Source organism: Crocodylus porosus, unplaced genomic scaffold, assembly GCF_001723895.1.
Source record: "Crocodylus porosus isolate Cpor-Errol unplaced genomic scaffold, CroPor_comp1, whole genome shotgun sequence".
Lineage (NCBI taxonomy): Eukaryota > Metazoa > Chordata > Crocodylia > Crocodylidae > Crocodylus > Crocodylus porosus.
The window spans coordinates 1,108,557-1,129,368 of NW_017728910.1; the positions used below are offsets into that span (position 1 = coordinate 1,108,557).

The window sequence follows — 20,812 nt, forward strand, 5'->3', positions numbered from 1 at the left end:
CCTATGCTGATTGCATAACAGCGAATTTACCTCACATATAACGAATTTCAGGTATAAATAGGGTCATCGCATAAGAGTGAATTTGTATAAATCAAACCCACATAAATCAAGGGAAACCTATATAAAGGCAGAGTACCAGGTCATGAGGATGAGGTCATTTGTCTCTTTCAGTAGGTGGAGGTGCTGCACACACTTTTTTTTTAAGCCTTACAAAGCTTGGAAGGGAATGATTCTTCAGCTGTTGCTTTTTGCATTCTCTCTGGTATAAGAAGTAATAAAGAAACTGGGTTTTATGATGTATATGTGATATGCAGTCTAAAAAAGATATTCATTTAGGACCTAGCAAGATGCTGAGCCCTCTAATTATGGTTGATTTCAAAGGGAAATGAAGACACTCAGTATTTTACATGGGTAGGACTTTACTGCTGAACTTGCCCATTATAAAATAGAAAACACAAAACAATACTTAGTAACTTCAAACCAAAACATTATAAACAATATAACATAAGATTCAAATGTTAGTAGTTACAGCATTGGGCCCGTATAGGATAAGTGCTTACTGTAGCACTAAGCACCATTCTTGGTAGTGTATGCAAGACTGTGAGCTACATTTGTTAATTTAAGAAAGCCCAATCCATTCTTTTCTCTTTCATCCTGTGTCTGTGACCGGGGCGTGTGGTCACTGGTCCTTTGTTCTTTGGTGAGAATGGAATTCCTAGTTCAGTCTTGATACAGTAGCAGTCATTGTGGTGTACCACCACCGTCGTGCATATAGGCAAATGCTATTCTGCTGGTGAAAATGATTGCCTGTATTTTTCTTGATTTGATTTATGTCCTAAGGCCAGATTGTCTTCACTATGTACAGCAGCACCTTATTTCTCAAATAATCCCATAGAGACAAATGGGACTACTTTTATGATAAGGTACTACTCCACAGAACCTCAATGAGTAACACACATTTTGTACGTTTATGATATAGGCTGTGTTGACATTTATCTCAAATCTTTTTCTTCTCTTTAACTTCTTTAGAGCTAATCATTCAAAACCAGATACACTTGGTGGTAGAAAATGTGGGTGAGACTGAAAAAAGTTGCTTGAAATGTTGTTTAAAAATGCACTTAATTCTAGTACATGAGATCAACAGCTCCAGTTACTGTCTCTGAATCTTTAGATTTTGAAAAAGGAAAATCAAATCCAGCAAGCCTTATTAGTAAGACATTCAGGAAATGCACTAAGGAGCAAACTAGGATGATCCAAAATGAATTTGCAAATTGTTCGCTGTTAGTTTTAAATATAAAATTTCCTTCTTTATAATTTGCAATTTTCTCAGAGAGGTGATGGATTTTGACTTCTGAAGAAAATAGTATCATGATGAGACAGCCACAAGACCCTGAAAGAGAGAACAAGAAGTATTGCTGTTCTGAAACTTCCATAGCAACAAATCTGTACAAGGTCATATTCGGCATGTTTCCACAATGTGTGTTGTTTTATTTTTTTTTGGTCATTAAACTTACTCTTTACTCAACCCTCTCCACTCAAGCCTCTCTTTTATTTTTTAAAGGATCTGATCTAATGGCCCACTGAAATCAGTGGGACTTTTTTTTTTTTTTAACTGAATCCTGGATTAAGACATACTGGGCATGTCTACATGTGTGCTTTAATTCAGATTAGCCTATTTTAATGCACATTTTAAAGCATCACATAAAAACCCAGGCACTTTCATTAATGCACATTAAAATAGGCTAATGTGCCTTCTTCTAGTACCTCACAATGGAAGTACTAAATGTAATGGCATTATCAAAAGCACATTAATGACCATGTAGACACTCCCACTGGGTACATCCACATGTGCTTTATTGCAAAGTAGATTAAGTAACACTTTACTATGAAGCTAATATCTAGACATGTGCCAGTGTTAGGGTACAGTAAATTAATTAATTCTGCCATAAGATAGTACTGTTGGGGAGAGTATTATCTTACAGTAGAGTAATTAACTGCACTGAAATGCATGTGTAGATGTTGACTGGGCAGGGGCCAGACTCTCTGTCAAGTCTGTGACAGGGTTTCTCCCTCTCTCACCCATAGCAACTGCTTGAGTATCCTGGCCTCTTCCTTTTCATTGCTCCGGCACAGTCCCCACCCCTATAGCTGCTGGCAGGGAACTGCCTCTCTGGCCTCAGCTTAGATTTATATATAGGTCAGGCCCTGCCCCCTTCCGGTCAGCTGACCAACTGCAGTTGCCCCAGCAACCAGCACCTGTGCCTCTTTATAGAAGCAGAGCACTCTGTGACACCCTGCCACGTGGAGCCTGGGGCTGATTTTCCCATGCCTCCTGCCAGCCTAAGCTTGCTCTTCCCTGGTTCAAATTGCTGCTGCCTTGGGCACATGTGTAGATGCTACCCCCAGGAGCAGTTTACTGTGACTTGAACTGTTCCAGAATTTATGCTTGACCTTAATTTTATGTATAAATGCACCCACTAGGTATTAAGTCTGCTGTAAAGCAATGATCTACCAAAACATCTATATGTTTGCTTATCTTTAAGACTGTTAAAGTTGCATTGAAGATGGTAGAATTGTCCAGGTGCTTCAAGTGATGGTAGGTACTTAAACACTTTCCTGGATTAGTGCTTTAATGAGCAACATCCATTAATACAAATGTTCATTTTCTCTTTGTGGAACCAACAACAAAAACAGTTTTACCGTTTGTCTCATCCTCTCCTTTGCAAGCAGCAGAGGAAGCGGAAAGGGTTTTTTTTGTTTCTTATGGTGATGTTTTCCAAAGGCAGCCCTTAAAACAGGGGTGGCCAAAATACAGCCCATGGGTCACCTGTGGCCTGCCAATTGATTGTATCTGGCCCACGACTGCCCCCATGGTGCTCTTCACGGGGCCAAGCCCTGCCTGCACCTGATGCTGGCCCCAGCCAGTGCACACAGCTTCCAGCAGGGCTGTTCAGGCTGCTGTTGCAGCTGTCTGGATACTGCTTGACCTCCAGCAGCTCCTTCTCCTTTTTCTCCTCCTCATGCCCCTGCTGCACCCTTCCAGGCAGGATAGTGTGGGGAAGTGGAGGCAGCCATGGGGATGTATGCTGGGCACCACATGCCCACCCAGGTGAGGGGAAGAAGCTGCATCTGGGTGGCTCCTGTCCCAGCTCGTGGGGCTCCAGCTCTACTCCCATTCTGCCTACCCAGTGTAAAGAACAGCCACCTGCAGGTGGAGGGGTGGGTGGAAGGCAGCTGGAGTGGTACACCAGAGGCAGGAAGAGGAGCAGCTGGAGGTGGCAGGGGGAGCTAAGCTGTATCTGGGCTGCAGCTGGAGTAGCCCCACCAGAAAGCTGTGCATGTTGATTGGGGCTGGGGTGGTACTGTCGGTGGGGGTATGGGGTGGGTGCAGGTGGGAACATGGTGCGGACTGCCCTGGGAAGGAGTGGGCATGGCTTGCCCACATAGAGGATTGTGAGGGCAGCCACAGGCTGGAATTGGGTTGTGAACTGCGCCTGCACCACACCGTTGAAGCAAGCTGTGCTGTACATACCCCTGCCCCTGCCTTTCTTCTTTCCCCTGACCCCTGGCTGGCTCCCAGGACTTGGCATGCACGCAACCCCATACCTCTGCCACACATGCACAAACCCTCTCCCCACCCCACTACACAATATACTCTATTTTGAGCTATTATGCAATTGCCTCTACATATACTACTTTAAAAAACCTGTAAATCGTGGCAAAAATATTTTTTGAAATAAAATTAAACTATACTAAAAATCAAACATGTACTACAACATATGATTTGTTCTTCATCTATAATTTGTTAAAATGGTATCTTCTGAAAGATTTTGTGTACAGCCTTTGACAGTTCACCAAAATGTATTGTGGCCTGCCAGCCAAAATAATTGCCCACCCCTGTCTTAAAAGTATTATAATGAATCTGTTCCTTACAAAGATTGAACTGGGCCTGGGAAAAGAAAGATCTGGAATAAACAGGAATAACTAGTGAAATTTGTGGTATTTCACCAAAAATGAGACCATTTGTGAAAACTGGTAAAAATGAGATCAGAATCTGGCCTGTGGTTCTTGCTAACAAGATATTGGCACAGGACTTGATGCTCCTGCAGTTGTGAAATTCAGCTGAATTAGATGAAATTATGCATGGGAATAGAAGTGGGAAGTGAGTGGGAGAGTCAAGCCCCAAGACTCTGGGTGTGTTTCCCAAAAGGATGTTGTTTTGGAAGAGGGCATAGGCATTACAGTGCATAGGCTCTCAGTATTTGGCAGTGGATGTTAATCAGCTATTTGTAGGGCACATGCCTATTGTAAAACATCATCTGTATGTTTAGAATGAAGAAAATGTTGATAGTATATTGCTAACATTTTGTTTTTTGTAATTTTGTGTCTTCACAGCAGTCCATATGTATATTCTGAAACATGACACCTTAAGTTCCATTACCTTACTTTTGTGCTTAAGGAACTGCATGATTTTCCTACATTGGCATGATTTCTCAGGCTGAGGCTGGCTATACCTTTCAATACATTTGTGCAATAACTCTTAGAATGGATTAACACTCTCACAGCCTACTAAAATCACAGATTGCTACCAATTCATCTCTATGTGCCTTATCTATGATTAAAGCCAATGGAATTCCATACATATTAGATTTTCAGGAGAGCTGATGGAAAAAATGCCTACAATATAAGTTTCCATCAAAATTTACAGAGCCGTGGAAAAAATCTGTGTTCTGTGGAGATGGTCCAATTTCCCAGTTTTACTTTAGAAATTGGAAGAGATTTAACAGAAATTGTCTGACTTCCTATCATTATGTTTACACTAAGGACAGAAGTTACACATAAACTGGTTTAAATGATCAGAAATTAGTTTAAACCTATAACAGAACAGAAGCTCAGTGCACATAAACCAGTTTCAAAATGGCTGAAACTGGTTTAAGATAAACCTGGCTGAATGTAGTATCAGACTTAATTGATTTGTGCCAAACCAGTTTATGAAACTTCTGTCCCAGGCCATTCTTAATTCAAGTTAAATCACAGTCCCCCTCACAGTGAGGGCTGGCTGACAAGGAAGTGTGGGGGAGAAGGCAAGCTCAGCTGGAGATGAAGCCTAGTCTTCAGGGGGTGGGGATTCCCCCAGCCAGGCAAACCCCATTTGGGGCCAGGGAGGGGGTTAAACACCCTTTCCCCCACTCAGACTTACAGTTGGCTGTGACTGTGGACTACAAATCCCAGAGGCACCTGGAAGCAGGAAAAGGAAATAATAAGAAAACCTGCAGAGTCCTGCTGCTGTAATTTTGGACTGACAATCCCAGAGACCTTGGGAACAGCAGAAAGAGGAAGTGAACACACAGCCAGAGAGCTGTGCTCTAGAACCTGCCCCCCCTCCTCCCCCAGCTTTTGGTCTGAGCCGCTGTAGACATGTGGCTGCATTTCCTGAATCAAAGGTAAATATCTGTTTACTTCTGTTTCAATTTAATCTTTACATCTTAGACTAACCTGGAAAGATGGAACAAATTCAGCCTCAGGCTTTTTGACTGTTGTGATGGCCAGAACCAAAGAAATTAATAAGCAAGAAATATGTGCTTCTTGGAAGCATTTGGAACTTTTGTCTAATACGAAGCTTGTAGTTTTGTAACCCGCAAATGTAACTTGTAACTGTTTGTGGAACTGACTAGGCCTCAAAAACAAAGCTATAGCTGTGAAATTAGCTGACCTCATAGTACTTTCTTGCTCAGAATTTAGCCTTGATGATGATAAAAACTGGATTCAACTGCCCAGCTTATCTAGTACATTTCAGAAAGGACATCTCAAAAAAGCATAGTCAGAGAGTTCTGAAGGGGCTGGATTTAAGCGGGGTAATGTTAATTTCAAACCTGAACATGCTGTGTTCCAATTTGCTTATTGGATAAACCCAAGCTTAGGCAGTAACTTATTATAATAATTTCTAACACCTTTTAACCCCATAAGATAACAGCTATAAAGTAATATTATGAATGGCTATATAACTAAAATTAGCATAATTAGGATATAAAAGAACACGCACATCAAAGTAACCCTTGGGAAGGACGGAACAGAAGGGTCATTGCTGTCTCATACCCCCACAGATCTCTCTTACTCCCAGTGAGAGTGAGGACCAGATCCTGACTGAGGGGCTTCCACTGGTTCTCCTTCGGGCAGCCCAGTTCAGAGACGTCTGACTTTGCTGATTCAACTTGATGTGCATCTTCTAACCGAGGGACTATCGATAAGTTACTAACCAAGTGGGAACTCTTGGTTAATTTCTTTATCTGTTTTATCATCACTGTCAATTTTAATCTGTATTGTTATGTTGTCTGTTTATTAGCTTAACTTTTTAATTAACTATTATATATGCAAACTATATCTTTTGTTGTCATAAGTAAAATGCATTCTTTTTTGTAAGTCAAACTTGTCATTTCTTTCCTTTCCAACATCATCCTGAACCAAAAAGCCCAGTGGCTAATAAAGTTGCAGTGCTCAATCAGTCTACAACTAAACTGATATACTCACAGTGCCCAGCTGGCCTGTGACAGACTGTATGTACTTAGCCTTAGGGGTGGCTGAAGAGCCCAGGTTCTCAAGGTCCGTGGCTCCAAGGGAGCTTGGCATGTGACATTTTTTATGGCTGAGAACAAGACCTTCATGATTTCATTCTGAATCAGACCAGAACTAAATGGTGAAATAGCAAAACCTGCCACAACATAGAATATTTCACCCTACCTAACTCTGCTTTGTAGTTCTGAGCTCTTGACACTACTGAAGGTTGTAGCTGCATGCTTGCTCATCTTAAATGACAAAATGTGACTACATGACAGATTTACATGATGAACAATAGTAAAGTACTTACAGGAAATGAAGCTCCAAAGGTATAACCCTACTGGACCATGCAGAGTTTCATAGGGATTGCCAAATGCATTGTACATGAAGAACCCGGTTCCAATCAGAGCAAAGACAATCAGGACTGTACAGAAGAGAATGACACTAACATGGATGCTTGCAGGGATAATTTTGAGCAGATCTGGAAAAACTAAAAAGAAAATAAACATAAATTATAACTAATATTTGGCAAAATTATTATTTCAGAAGTCAGCCCAAGGATGTCATGCTATTTTGTGCTAACCATTTAAAATTATGCTTTTTTCGAAATATCAGGTAAGGAAAATGAAGTAATCAACAATGGATTATAAGCAGATTTGCAAAGGTATTTGGAGGCAGAAGCAGTAGTTAGAATTCAGAAATGTAGACTAGGAAAGAAAGAGAGCCTAGCTGTGGGGGGAACCCCATCTTTCCTTCTTGATCACATCTACCTATGTGCATTAATAATTACTGCCTTACCTGCACTCAGAAAGTAATGCTGAACTTTCCTGTGTGATGTCTACACTTTAAAGAGGATTCAGCCTGAGAGCCAGCTTCATTTTTGTTAGATTTTTAGATAGAACTTCTATAACTTTTCAATACAGAAAATCAGCCCTAAATCAGCAGACTGAAATGTTCACCTCTTGTTCCTTAATAGTAGAGAAGAGAAGCTGTAAATCCTTCCTTATCACTGATGTACACAATGGGGTGTTCATAAGAAATAGTATCATTATTAACTTCCTACTAGCTTTTCCATGGAGCTTGTTGAGGGATGATGTGCATCTCTTTCCTTCCACATCAGGACCTTGTCCCTTCTCAGCTGTGGATGGTTGAGGCAGTGTGGAGGACTATGGAAAGTCAGGTGCAGGGAGGATGGTTTTGTGGATAAAACTGGTTCTATACATCTGCACTAGAAATCAGTTACATTAGCTTGATTGTTAGGCCCATGGTATTTCCCATGTCTGAAGGACATAGGATGTTAGGGTGCCTGTACATGAGCATGGAGCCTGCTCTGATGTGCTGTAATTGCAGTGCGGTGGAGCAGATTCAGTTAATCATGTCTGCTGGAGTGTGGTAATTATTGCACTCCGGCAGTCTCCTGTGTCTCGTGTATCAGCATCCTTGCACATCAAAATGCTGACGGGGCACTTGAACTAAAGCTCATTCAATGAGCTTTAGTTCAAGTGCCCCTGCTGCCATTTTGAAGCGCAGGGAAACTAATACATGAGATGTGGTGCTTTAATTAGAGTGGTTCTCTCAAACCTCTGGAGCATGTGTAAAAGTACCCTTAGGGACTGAAGCCTGTGACTTGACATAGTGTACCCTCCACTTACAATGGCGAAGAGACACATCCTGGGCATGGGTTATATAATATGCTTATCTTTTTAAAAATTAAATAGAATAAATTAGAAAAGATAAGTGAAGAAACCTGAATTGTTCCATGGGCTACAAATACTGAAGAAGCATGCATGCTTACAAGAATCGAAGGGAAAGAAGTACAGGACATAATGTAAACATTTATTTACCAAAAAGTGGTACAAACTAACTAAGAGAGAACTCACATAATCCAGTTCTAAATGTAATGATTACAGAGGTCCAAAAAATACAAATATGGCATTTTAATCTCATAGAGGTAGGGCTTGTTGGGAAATTTGTACCTGCAAACCCTACAGAAAAAAAATCCAGGATGTTCAGTTTCAAGATTTTGGTATGAGCCCATTTCTAACATAACTGGAAGATGTAATAAACACTGAAGGAGATGATTTTGCAACTTGGTATTTCTTACAAGCTACATGTGGACTGGTTTCCCCAATATACGTGGGCAAACTTTTAAAATGACATAGATACGAAGGAAGATACAAAGAGAGACAAGTTTTGTTTACAGCATTGTATACAAAACAGAGATTTAGTCTTGAAAATATTTTTTAGGAACTCAGCTCATTCAGCCATGAAACAAGATAACTGTGGGGTGACTCATTTACCTTGTATTAATAGATGAAGAGTTCATTCAATGACCAGGGACCAACAAGGGGCTAATCTGATATTGCATAATGAGAAGTTAAATAAGGCATCAGAAAGAGTTTATGGACCCTAAGGGTTATCTTTAGCGTAATGAAATAGTCAGTAGCACTGTGGAATAGTCAGTGATGTTGCTGGAGCTGATGGTGTTCAGAAGTCTAAGCCCGAGTCTGAAATTGATTTCTTTAGGTATACCAATGAAATCATGGTGTTACCGCTGGAAAGTTCAAGATGAGCTAGATATACTTTTGACTGCTTCCTAAAATGTTTCTTTCTAGCTTAACCTAGGGAGTCATTAAAAACTACACTACACTTATAGGAGGTGCTAGATTACTTTTTGTCTATATAGCAACCACAGTCTGATAGGTGCTAAACTGACAGGCTCAAGAATGCCATGAGGATTTACAGTCTTAAGGAATCAATTATGTTAGCCATTCTTATGTTAAGTAGTAATTCCCTCAGTGAATAGTCTAATTGACTGCAACAGAATGACTTGCAGTAAGATGTGATTTAGTAGAGTTGGTTGAAAAATGTGATTTTTTTTGCAAAAATTGTTTTGCAAAGATCTGTGGCTCTTTTGTCACAACTTTTGAAATCTAAATAATCTGTAGTTGACACAGTTAGGGTCTATCAGTGCTAGCTAACACACTGGAGTATATCGTGCTCTTGTGAGCGTGTATACCACTTGAATAAAATTCAGTAGGGATTGTGTGGGGATTTTAAGTACAAAAATGTTGCTGAGTGTCTGTTGCTTAGATTTAGAGTTAAGTTTAATTAAGAATAGGACCTTTTTAGGAAAAAACATCCTTAATTACACCTCAACATATTAACAGACACTCAGCATTCCAATATATAAAGGTTATATGTGTTGGGTGTCACACATCTCAGCAAAGTTTGATTGCAATTAGGATTAAATTATGCTGTGAGTGAGGTTAATGTGTTGTGTGTGTAGTATGGAGACAAAAGAAATTTCCTGGTGAATATACAGCCTCGAACTGGCTGTGAGATTTGAGAGGGCACTTAGGTTAAGAGGCATTTAAGAGCTTTCGTATAACTTGGCATTTCCTTGTTTTTAAGGTTTTGCATTGGAGAGGGAATTTCATACTTAACCTATCTTAATCCCTTTAAATTCATGGACTATGACAATAAGGGAGAACAAATGCACAAAGTTTATGTCAGAGAAGTCACTTTCATTTTGCTGAAGCCAAGTACTTGCAAAGGTCAAGGGTATTTTAGAAGAGCAGAATATTTCCCCTGAGTTTCCTTAAGTAAAACCAGAGGTGTAATGTGGCTGGGCATCCAGAGCAGCTGCCACACATAGGGGCAGTGGTGGCTTCTGGTCGCTGCCATACTGCCGGTGTGACTGTGCAGCTGTAGTATAACAGTTTTTTTCCACCCCTGCAACACCTTCCAGTCAGTGCCAAGAGTGGGTTACACCACTGAGAAAAACAAATATTAGTGGATTTTTTTTAAAACAGCTTAGCCTAAACAAGGAGGAGTGGATTAAGGAAGTCAAAGGAAATATAGAACAAAAGGGAGGATGCTAAAATAAATGAGGAATCAGATGAATACGTTATCTGGGCCTCATTCTGCTCTGATTCAGTGTGGTTTTATTGGTTTATTGCCTGGTCATGTGGTATTTTCTTATGACTCTGGTTTTGACCCATATATGTCAGAAGTATATTGCTATTTTGCAGCCTATTAAATATTGAGTACTGTATATTGTAAAAAATGATTAACATATTCTGCCTTGTAAATCTGTATCTGATTTCTTGCAGCAGGCCTCCCATGCTTTGAGGACAATTAGCTATAAGTGCAATAGCACCCAATTGGGAGCAAGAGTATGCAGAGCAGGAACAAGTCTGCACAGAATCACTGGATTAGAGACTATGCTGAGACTTGCCTAAACACGTGGGTCAATGTGACCAGACACCAGATAATGTATACAGAAGTTATTTATTTTTAATATCCTTATATGTTGAGTTTTAGCTATTAGTTTAAATTATAAGCATACTTACATGGGCCACTATGGATAGTGAATCAGAACCACTAGAAGAGGGTAATTTTTAATCACTTGTGCTTGTTTGATGACAACAGACATTTTAGAACTAATCATTGAGCACACTTAACTGCTCCTGATCCACAGGGGCATGATTAAATCGGGGGTAATAACTCCTCAGAACTGCCTTGCTGCACTTACAACATGCTGAGAAAGAGCTAAGTAGAAGCCTCACATAAATTAATCTAACTTGTAAAATGTTTACCAGCAAACAGTTTTGTAGCCTGCAATGCAGTAAATATAAAAAAAGCAGGTAATGTGACATCAAGTCAATTTATCTTCATGACTAAATGACAGACAAATTAATTATGGTTAAGCAAATGTTTGTAAATTTTGCTACCAGCTTTTTTGACTATAACATTTGTTTTCTTACTATTGCCAGAAAGTACAGTTGAAACTGTGATGAGTCCAGCAACTCAAATTCTTTTTCTCCTGCCCTTTAGCCTACTCTGGGAAGAATGCTATTTGCAGAACTATTTGAAAGATTTCATAAAATCTGTACCTTTCTTGACCTTTCTTTGTCATAACATCTGTTGAAGAAGAGTTTGGCTTACAAAAGCTTATGACTTTCTGAACCAGTTTGCCTTGAAAGTGCCCTGTCCTACTTTTTTCTTGACCAGTGTTGATGCACCCTAGGGCTAGGGACAGAAGATGCACACAAACCAGTATAAGTGATTAGAAACCCATTCAAACCCGTAACATAACAGAAGTTCAGTGCGCATAAATTGCTTTCAAAATGGCCAAACCCAGTTTAAGATAAACTGGTTGGATGTAGTATCATACTTCACTGATTTAGGTTAAATCACTATGTTAAGCTTGTGTCCCAGATCCCCTCCTGACACAAGTTACCTCACAGTGCCCCAGCATCCCAGGATGCTTTTCAGTTCTGGGCTGTGCTGTTTGCTCTGGTGGAGCAGGGCTGGCTCTGCCCCCAGCTGTCACAGAGCTGAGGCAGTAAAGCTTCTGCTCCTTAGTTGGCTTCCTGCTTGGGCCTGTCAGCCCGGTGGGGTGGGGGAGCAAGGGAATGGATCCCCTCAGACGCCGCTGTCCAGGTTGGCACAGTGTGTATGGAGGGGAAGCCTTACTTCTGGGGGTCCCCCCAACCCATTGAGTCCCCAAGCTGCAAAAGCATCATCCCCACCCCCTTTCCAGCTGCTGGCCTTTTGGGGGTGGGATTTACCCGCTAGCCTGGCACTGGGGGTGGCGCTGGTACTGGGCTGGGGGGTGCATTCCCCACCCCTGCCTCTCAGAGAGGTGGATGGCTGGTGAGGGGTAGGGTTGGGGAGGGATTGTCTGCTGGCTCTCCCTCCTTCCTGCAGCTGACAGCAGGGGATGGGGGCGTGTGTCCAGCAGCCAGTCGGGCACGGGCTGCTGATTGGCTGGGTTTGGCAGCCTTTGGCAGTGTTTAGCATGATGGGAGGTGTGTGTGGGTATGCCTGGGCTCCTTGCATTGGCCAGTGCAGGCTTCTGCCTGCTTTGGCCACTGAAACATTAAATGTCAGTTCAGTTCATTATCAGTCCAATCTCCACAGTTTAGAAAAACCTACAAAGATTCAATCGATTCTGCCTCAGGCTTTTTAAACCTCTGTACTTAGCCTAGGAGTATATTATTAACTATGGCTTTCCCATCAAATCTCCTTTGCATGCATTCACCAGGGACTATCTCATCAATGTTCCTTTCATACTGAGATGAAATATGTCCAGCTACAAAATCAAATCTCACAAGATCAGGATTGTTTGAACAGCAGTTTGGCAAAAAATATTATATTTCCAGCACCCATAAAGCATACAAGACACTTTATACTTAACTGTAGCCATGAATGCACAGTTCAGTTCAAACACATAACTATTCATAGAATAATTAAAGATCTTCCAGTTCATCTATGAAAAAACCTTTTTTGATAATACCACAGCACCAGGAAGAAGCAAGTTCATTCTTACCAAAACATCATCTGATAGTTGCTGCCAATTCCTGATGACCTAGGGTCTAATCTTAAAAAAGGTGAGTACATATTTATGTGGCTGGAACTGCATGTCTAATTTGAATATAAATTTATTAGAACTGCATATACAGATTAGATATTTGTATATGTGTAAACTTAGAGAGTTGTCTATCTGTACCGCCAAACACCAAAGTTTCATGCATAGTCCCTGTATATACTTTGCTTCCTATTCTTTATAATACCTATTCCCTTTTCTAGTAGTAAAAATGCCTGCATCAATGGTAGTGTACATTTTGTAATGTACCAATATTTTAGACCAACATTAGGGTAAACAGATCCCTTAGTCTGGGTGGACACCCTAACAGGTATATTGTACATCCTGTCACAAAAAGTATTTTTCAAGCTTCATTCTAGTAGCTTGACTTAATGTTTTAGAACAAAATTGTATACTTAATAACACAATTTTTTATTCTCTTTATCTTAAAAACCAACTAAATTGTATTGGCTTGATCCTTCAACAGCTACATTTAACATTTTTATATATCATTAACATTTTATAGGTGACATATCAGGAAAATTAAATCCAGCAGCGATGTTGTCTTGAAAGAAAAGCATGCCTTCATTATAATGAATGAATTTGTGTGGTAGGTATGAATGCCAGTGACCTTTAGAAAATGAACTGCTGACCCAGAAACTGATGAGAATCAGCTAGAGTAAATGAAGCAGAAGACTTCCCCTAGTTTAACGGGGTTTGCTGGCAGAGCAAATTCATTTTACAATTAAAAAAGATAGAGTGGTCAGCAGGGACCATTTAATGGGAACAAACATAGAACTAAATCATTTAACCTATTTTCCAGACCCTTTCTTCACGGAGCTGTTACAATGCACTTCAGTGCATTAAATGGTGAACACATATATTGCATATAATTGTTCTACTTCCTGGGACATTTTGAATGACTTTCAGAGAGAATTTGCTTCTAGTGTATGTGTATGCTCAGAGATATGGAGAATATCAACTGACGTCTCTTAGTACATGGTTTCTTTGCATGGGAAATGCTTTGTTAAGTGCAGATATTGTTAAGGTATCCAGTCTAATTAAACATAAAAATTGCATTCTAGTAAGTAAGTAGCATTTGCTCTACCAACTAAATGAAAAATGGCCTGAGAGTAATTTGTAAAGGAAACATTAACTCTTTCATTGTCCTCTGTCAGTGAAAGTTCTTGCTTTAGTGACTGTGGTTTTTCTAAGATGTGTTTTTATAAAATGATTTATGATATTACTTGGTTGCAGGAGGACATTGCAACAGGATCTTAAACCTCCAGGAATCAATTATTACTTCCTGGTATTATCTTGTCAGCATGCATCAACAAAATATTCTTGTGCATTTAAATAGGATTTATCATTTCAAATAACATTGCAGAGTAAATGGAAGGCATTGTATACTAATGATGTAATTAGAAAACAGTGAGACAGGGGCATAGGTTCTATTCCTGACTCTGTTTCTTGTATGATCTTGAACAAGTCAGGAAAACAGTTAAATCCAGCACAGATCTGTGAAAATTCTGAGGGAAGTCAGTTAATCATGTGCTTAAATTCTCTCTCTTAAACCACATTATCTCCCTCTGAAAAATAAGGATGACAAAACGTATTAGCTTTGAGTAAATTATTGTCATTTAAGTTTTTTTCATTTATTGAATGTATGCAACATTGCAGTTTTCTCAGATTTAGTCATTATGCTATATATGAGATATATAATGTAATATTGGAATGATTAAAATGGAGTTCTGAATACCTACAGTGAACTGGGTGATAATTTAATCCAGGAATATGTTATATATAAACATAACACATATAATACACATGCACATACATATGATACATATATTATGTATAAATATAATCTTGGATGAAATTAGCACCCAGTTCATTGTGGGCATTCAGAATTCCATTTTAATTATTCCAAGTGATGTTACTGAGCTGTGATTTAATTAGACGCTCTACATGGGGCATTGTTTCTGTTCGTTGATTAGATGAGCATGCATATTCTTCTGTGAAAATTATTTGCAGTTATGAAGTAAAACTACCATGAATGCAACTTTGAAATTCATGTGTGGTGAACAGCCAATCAATTTTTTTCTGCCACAAAGGAATGTTCTCAGAAAGCTCAAAGAAAAGAGCGTAGTGTTTGCAAGAAAAAATAATTTAAGCAGCGCAGAAGATACCTTTGGAAGATTTGGTGCAGTATTTGCTCAATTCTATAATATGCCTTTATGAAGCACTTCGGGATCTTTTAATGTATTATTATTCTTTATCATCACAACCCTACTAACTGTACATTTATTATCTTTTTGTTACCCTTCCATCCCTTTCTAAACCTCTCTGGTCTTATAAAACTAACTGGGGTAATATCAGCAATACTCTACCAATAAAGTATTTTCAATAGCCATGAAGAAATGAATTATGTGCTTTGTGAATATAAAATTATGTAGACAAAAGACTGATGCCAAGCAACATCAGTGAAAAAAATTAAGGCTATTTAAACACATGAAAAAAGCCATATAACGAGGTAAACAGGAAATTAGAAACAAGTCAAAGAAAGAAACTGTCAGCTACTCTGTATAGTGCCTAGTGTGATGCGGTCCAAATTTTGGCTGTTCTGTAGCTAGCATAATACACAGAAAAAATAATTACTGAATTGTTCTGATTATACTTCTACTTTTTCCTCTTCAAAATAATTATAAAAGCCACACTCAACTTATATACAGGTTGATCTATCATTGTATGCCTCTGATTTTGACTTATGCACTTGAAATACTTTTGTGCATGCAATAAAAACCAGGTTGCATTTTTGGTGCATAAAAACCTTTTGGTGTGTTTTTCATTTGAATATTTCTAGGGGATTAAAAATTTTGGGTTAATGCACCTTAGTAATAACCATGGAATCTCTTGCGGGACAATAGCTTTTCTTTATCTGTAGAATCAGCTTATTCAGGGAAGAAGCTATTTTTCCTAAAATTGAATCTAAAAATAGGGTCATTTGATATGCAGAATAGTACCATATATAGGGTTGCTGACATTTTTGCTGTATGTGAAAGTCATTACATGCTATATTCTGATACCTTTAGTCACACTGATTAGCCTATTGGCATAATCGAGAGCACTTGTTGAAATTCATAGTTTGGCATGAGTAGATTATCAGACTCTACCTATATACAATTAAAATACGAATGTATTTTTACACCCGCAGAGAAAGACAAGTAAAAAGAATGAAATTTTGAAGAGATGAGATGTGAGCAATTTAGGATAGGTTAGATGGATAATTTTGGTATCAATTCTTTTTTTTCCATTAGGCCTGCCATGCCAGACAAGGAAAATTTGTTTTACAATATGAAGCCAAGATGCGTGGCCTAAATACTCACTGCTCAGTTTGCAGTCTGATTCATGTTAAGAAACCTGTACGTGAGTGATCCCACTAAAAGTCTGTGGATCTACCTGCTTGAGTAACTTCTACTCAATGTAAGGGTTGCACAAACTACAGCTTATCCCAAAATTTATTAGTGAGAAATTCACTGCATTCCCAACCTGCTAGGGAGACAAACTTTCCCCTCCCACCAATTGATCATGTGATCCTATGCTTTGTTCTCCTTTTTTTGCAGGGAAAGCTTAGTCATGCTTAGCAGCTCCATTACCTTAATGAACATGAACTAGTTTTGGTTACATTGCTCTAGCTTGCTATCTGCTTTATCATTTGCAGCACATAATAATCTCCTCTAAAGCTGAAAACTAATTCTTTGGGATTTAGTAGACAACTCTGAAAATTCATCCCAGACTGTAACCTGCAGGGTAGAACATCAGCCTATTGTGACAGCAGGGAAAGTAATAAAGAGGAGAACTTTCAGATATATAAATAGACTGGCTATGGAATTTAATTAGACATGGCAAAGCTTAATAACACACTAAATGTATTTGGTCTACTACTTCACAAAAATAGTATATAGTAAATCATTGGTGAAACCTAATCTGGTAACCTCACTTTACCACAAATGACTCATACAAGTAATTTACCCGTACTATTTTAGCAGGCTGCTTCCAAATTGTATTTTGTAATAATAACTTCAGGTGGCATATTGTGAGATACTGTACATATAACAAATAACTATTTGTTATGATCTATTTAATATGTTGCTATATATAAACTGTGTTCACTTGATCTTTTTATTGATCTTCTCCTCCAAGATAAACAGGTTATGAATATTGCATGTAAAGCAAAAGCATATCTAACAATTCTCCCCCATAACATTCTCTGTCAAGATACCTACTTCAGGTTGTAAGGCAATTAATTAAATATGTATTGGCATAAACCCACTATAATTTTCCAGTTATGTAGTGGATTGTTAATTCTTTGCTTTGCTGTTCCTCAAAAGAAGCAAATGAGGACATGTTCTGGCTTTCTAATAAGATTTCTGTTATCTTAATAGTATTCGTTTCATGTCAGAACATAATACTGACATAGCTGACATAGACAGATGCATAACAATATAAAACAGATAAATTAGAGGCCAAAAACATTGTCACAAGAGTGAGAAGACAGAGACATTTGCTATAATAAAACATAATACAGTTATACTGAAATTGTCAATGATGATATACAGGTAGTAAAATAGTTTAAATATTAGGATACAAACACCTCAGAAATGATCCCATTTAATCTTTGAATGTTTTACAGTTGTTAAATCCTTTAAATAAATAGGAATGCACTCAAATACATATCTGTTAGTTCTCATGGTAGAGTGCATTAAGGTATTTAATAATTCCAAATTAATAATTCATGTTACTTACATGAAAACTGAAAAGGTCTCCCTCCGAGCCCGCATTGTCTAACACGCTCCCCATAGAAAAGCCCATACTGAATTTCACCAATAAACTTCTCCAGTTCTTGTCCTGTAGCATTGACAAGCAAGGCTCCAGTTTTGCAGAGTATTGTTCCTTTTATCCACAACTGAGTCCCGATAGCTGCTGCGATGCATAGAGCACAAGCAAAGCTCAATAACCCAGCTACACAAAAAATGACTTTCTTCTGCTGGGCTGGCATGGCTGTATGGAAAGTCTTTTAGGTAAGGAACAAAACTTTCAACAAGCGAACAAAATGAGCTTCATCACATCAGCCAGCTAGTCATGCTGTCCACACAGAGCACTGTACTTTCTCCTCAGTTATGGCCCTCTCTTTAGAGACTTTTAGCAGCATGCCAGTACTAGGTACATCTATCCCAAAATAAGCTGTTAAATTTCTTTTCTTTCTTCTTTTTCTTCCTTAATAATCTTAGTGTACGTACAATATTTTAAAATAAAATGTAAATTAATACTGTTTGCATGAGTTTTTCAGCATATCTTCTGTGTCACTTGATAACAAAGGTTTAAGGTAACAGATGGAACCCTCTGTGTAATTTGATGAATGCCTCCACTCTTTCCAGCCTTTTGTCTGATTGGGTGAGCTGAAAATTCCAGAAATAGAATTGGATGGCATGTTCAGTTGTCAGATAGCTAAGGAATAACATCTTTAGGTGGTTTAGGTTTTTCAGTGATCGTCATAAAAGCCAGCAACATAGAGCACTTCAGTTTTTTTGTTTTATTTCTAGTTCAGAGAATCTAAGACATTAATACACAGACTAAAGCAGAAGGCCCCATTTGGAATATCCTGTTGCCTATGGATACTTCCTTTTCCCCATCAAGATATCCTTCAAGACAAGGGCAGAGAGTTTGTTGTATAGTATTTTATTTAGTTAAAAGTATGTGACTGGGTGCTGGTATTTAAGTCAAGTTTGGACCATTTGAATTCAGGTTTCAGTTATAAGAAAATATGTTTCTGTTTGTTTTACTACAACAGATGCTGTGCAACACCTTACTTGAAAATATACGCATCTCATAGTGTTCCACAGTAATCCCTTATGCGTAGGATAAGTACACAGTCAAAAAAGTCCGGGGCTGAATTGATTCAGTCTTTGCAGGTTACTCTAAGCTGCAAAGATTGAACCAATAAGCAAATGAACAGACATTCACTTGTGATTCAGGAAATGCAGCCACATGCCTGCTGTGGCTCAAGCCAGAAGTCAGGGGGCACTAGAGCACAGTTCTCTGGCATGTAGCCAGCATGGGCTGCATTTGCTTCCTATTTCTGCTCTCCACACTCACAGCAGCAGGACTCTGCAGGGCTGGTCGTCACTTTCTCTTCCTGCTTCCGGGTGCCTTTGGGATTTGTAGTCCACAGTCACAGCCAGCACTAAGTAAGCCATCAGAGCAGGGCAGCTCTGTACTATAAGTTTAACCCCCTTCCCTGGCCCCAGATCCCAGCTGGGGTTTGCCTGGAGGGGGCCAGTGAGGCCAGTGCCCTCACTGCCATAGCTAGGTAACAGAGCGGTGGGGCCAGCCCTGCTCTCTGAAGCAGACAGCCAGCATGCTGGAGGACTCTGATTTAATTTGAACCAGGAAGGGGTCTTGGACAGAAGTTTCATAAACCAGTTTGACCTAAACCAGTTAAGTCTGATACTACATTCACCAGGTGTATCTTAAACCAGTTTCAGCCATTTTGAAACTGGTTTATGTGCACTGAGCTTCTGTTCTGTTATAGGTTTAAACCAGTTTCTGACCACTTAAACCAGTTTATGTGTAACTTCTGTCCTTAGCCACAGAAGTTACACAGCTAGGATGTATTCATGCAAATTCTATGTTTAGGTGCTCCAACATGTAAATTGAAATCACTGGAATTAGACATGTGCATGAAGTTCAGCATGTTTTAAAACAGAGGTGGCCGACCCGCAGCATGCATGCTACAAGTTGCACTGGAAGCGTCTATATATGTTAAATCAAGAAGAGGAAAGGCAGCATAGCAGCTGGTAGGGAACAAAGCATAAAATAGATCAGCAGATGAGGCAGGGAGCAGAAAACAGAGTAGCAGATTGGGCAGAGGAAGGGGATCCAAGTGGCATTCTGGGAAGGTGGGGCTAATTTGTGGGGCCACAAGGCCTATGGAATAGGACCAGGCCTTAGATAGGACCAGGAGCATGGGTGAATCATCTAGAGTATAGACAGACAAACCAACGAAGGACAGCTGGTTAAAAAAACAAACGGATTAACCAGCACCTCCACGGTAACTGTCCATTGGCCTGATCTTACCCCCTAGTAACTGAAAGCTAAATCAAGGCAGCTTTCTGCCTAAGAGGGGTTTAAATTTGACTTCCTGAAGAGTAAAAGTCCTTTCTCTCTTTTAACCTTCTGTACTTTGCTATTGTTCATGCCCGTAGGATAGTTTGCTGGCTGACACATCTCTCTTAAACCTACTTTGTAACCCCTTGAGGGGCTGCCTATATTGAAAAATTTAATCAGTTTAACCAAACTGATTTAAAATGATTTTGGTTAACTGAGTACAAATCCCATGTCTGGATGCTAGTACCTTTGTTTAATATTGCCTTATACTGATTAAACTTTACTTTACTCCTGTACTGGTTTAACTAAACCAGGGTGTTGGAGCACGTTGAGGTGCTGCCAGATTCTTTGAAGGTTATAAGGAGATAGATGAGGTTAGTCAATAAGCAGATAAACTAAGCAGATAAGTGTGGGCTCAGGCTTGTCCCTGCCTGGATGATCCCCACCATCCGCACTATCTGGCCACTCTGAAAGAATAAGCGCTGCAACCTATAAATTAGTTTTTGAAATTGAATGCCACTCAATTCTAAAAAATTATGGAGGGATGCCCTGAGTCAAGTGAGGTGTGGCTTGAGTCCAGAAAGTTTGAGAACCACTGAACTAAGCGAAAACCCCCAAAATGTTTCCTGCAAATAGTTTACACTACTGAGAAGGATTTTATATTTGAGGGAGCCAGGTCCTGATGCTCTTTGGAAGTACAGGTGGTGAATCTGACCT

The 20,812-nt window shown here is 39.4% G+C and overlaps 1 protein-coding gene across 1 annotated transcript; it reads right to left on the reverse strand.

Annotated features, from left to right (window-relative positions):
- Positions 1-417: 417 nt before the first annotated feature.
- On the reverse strand, positions 418-18,301 carry CLRN1 (clarin 1). Its single transcript, XM_019533124.1, has 3 exons — positions 17,735-18,301; positions 6,866-7,045; positions 418-1,390 (listed from the first exon to the last, which is right to left on the reverse strand). The coding sequence occupies exons 1-3, from the start codon at positions 17,985-17,987 to the stop codon at positions 1,125-1,127; spliced, it is 699 nt and encodes a 232-aa protein (XP_019388669.1). The 5' UTR covers positions 17,988-18,301; the 3' UTR covers positions 418-1,124.
- Between the last annotated feature and the right edge of the window lie 2,511 nt (positions 18,302-20,812).

Coding starts and splice junctions, on each gene's coding strand:
- CLRN1 (XM_019533124.1), bottom strand. CDS start 17,987: ATGCCAGCCCAGCAGAAGAAAGTCATTTTTTGTGTAGCTGGGTTATTG. Junction 7,046..17,734: donor GAGACCTTTTCAGTTTTCAT/GTAAGTAACATG, acceptor TTTTCTTTTTAG/TTTTTCCAGATCTGCTCAAA. Junction 1,391..6,865: donor CCTTTGGAGCTTCATTTCCT/GTAAGTACTTTA, acceptor TCTCTCTTTCAG/GGTCTTGTGGCTGTCTCATC.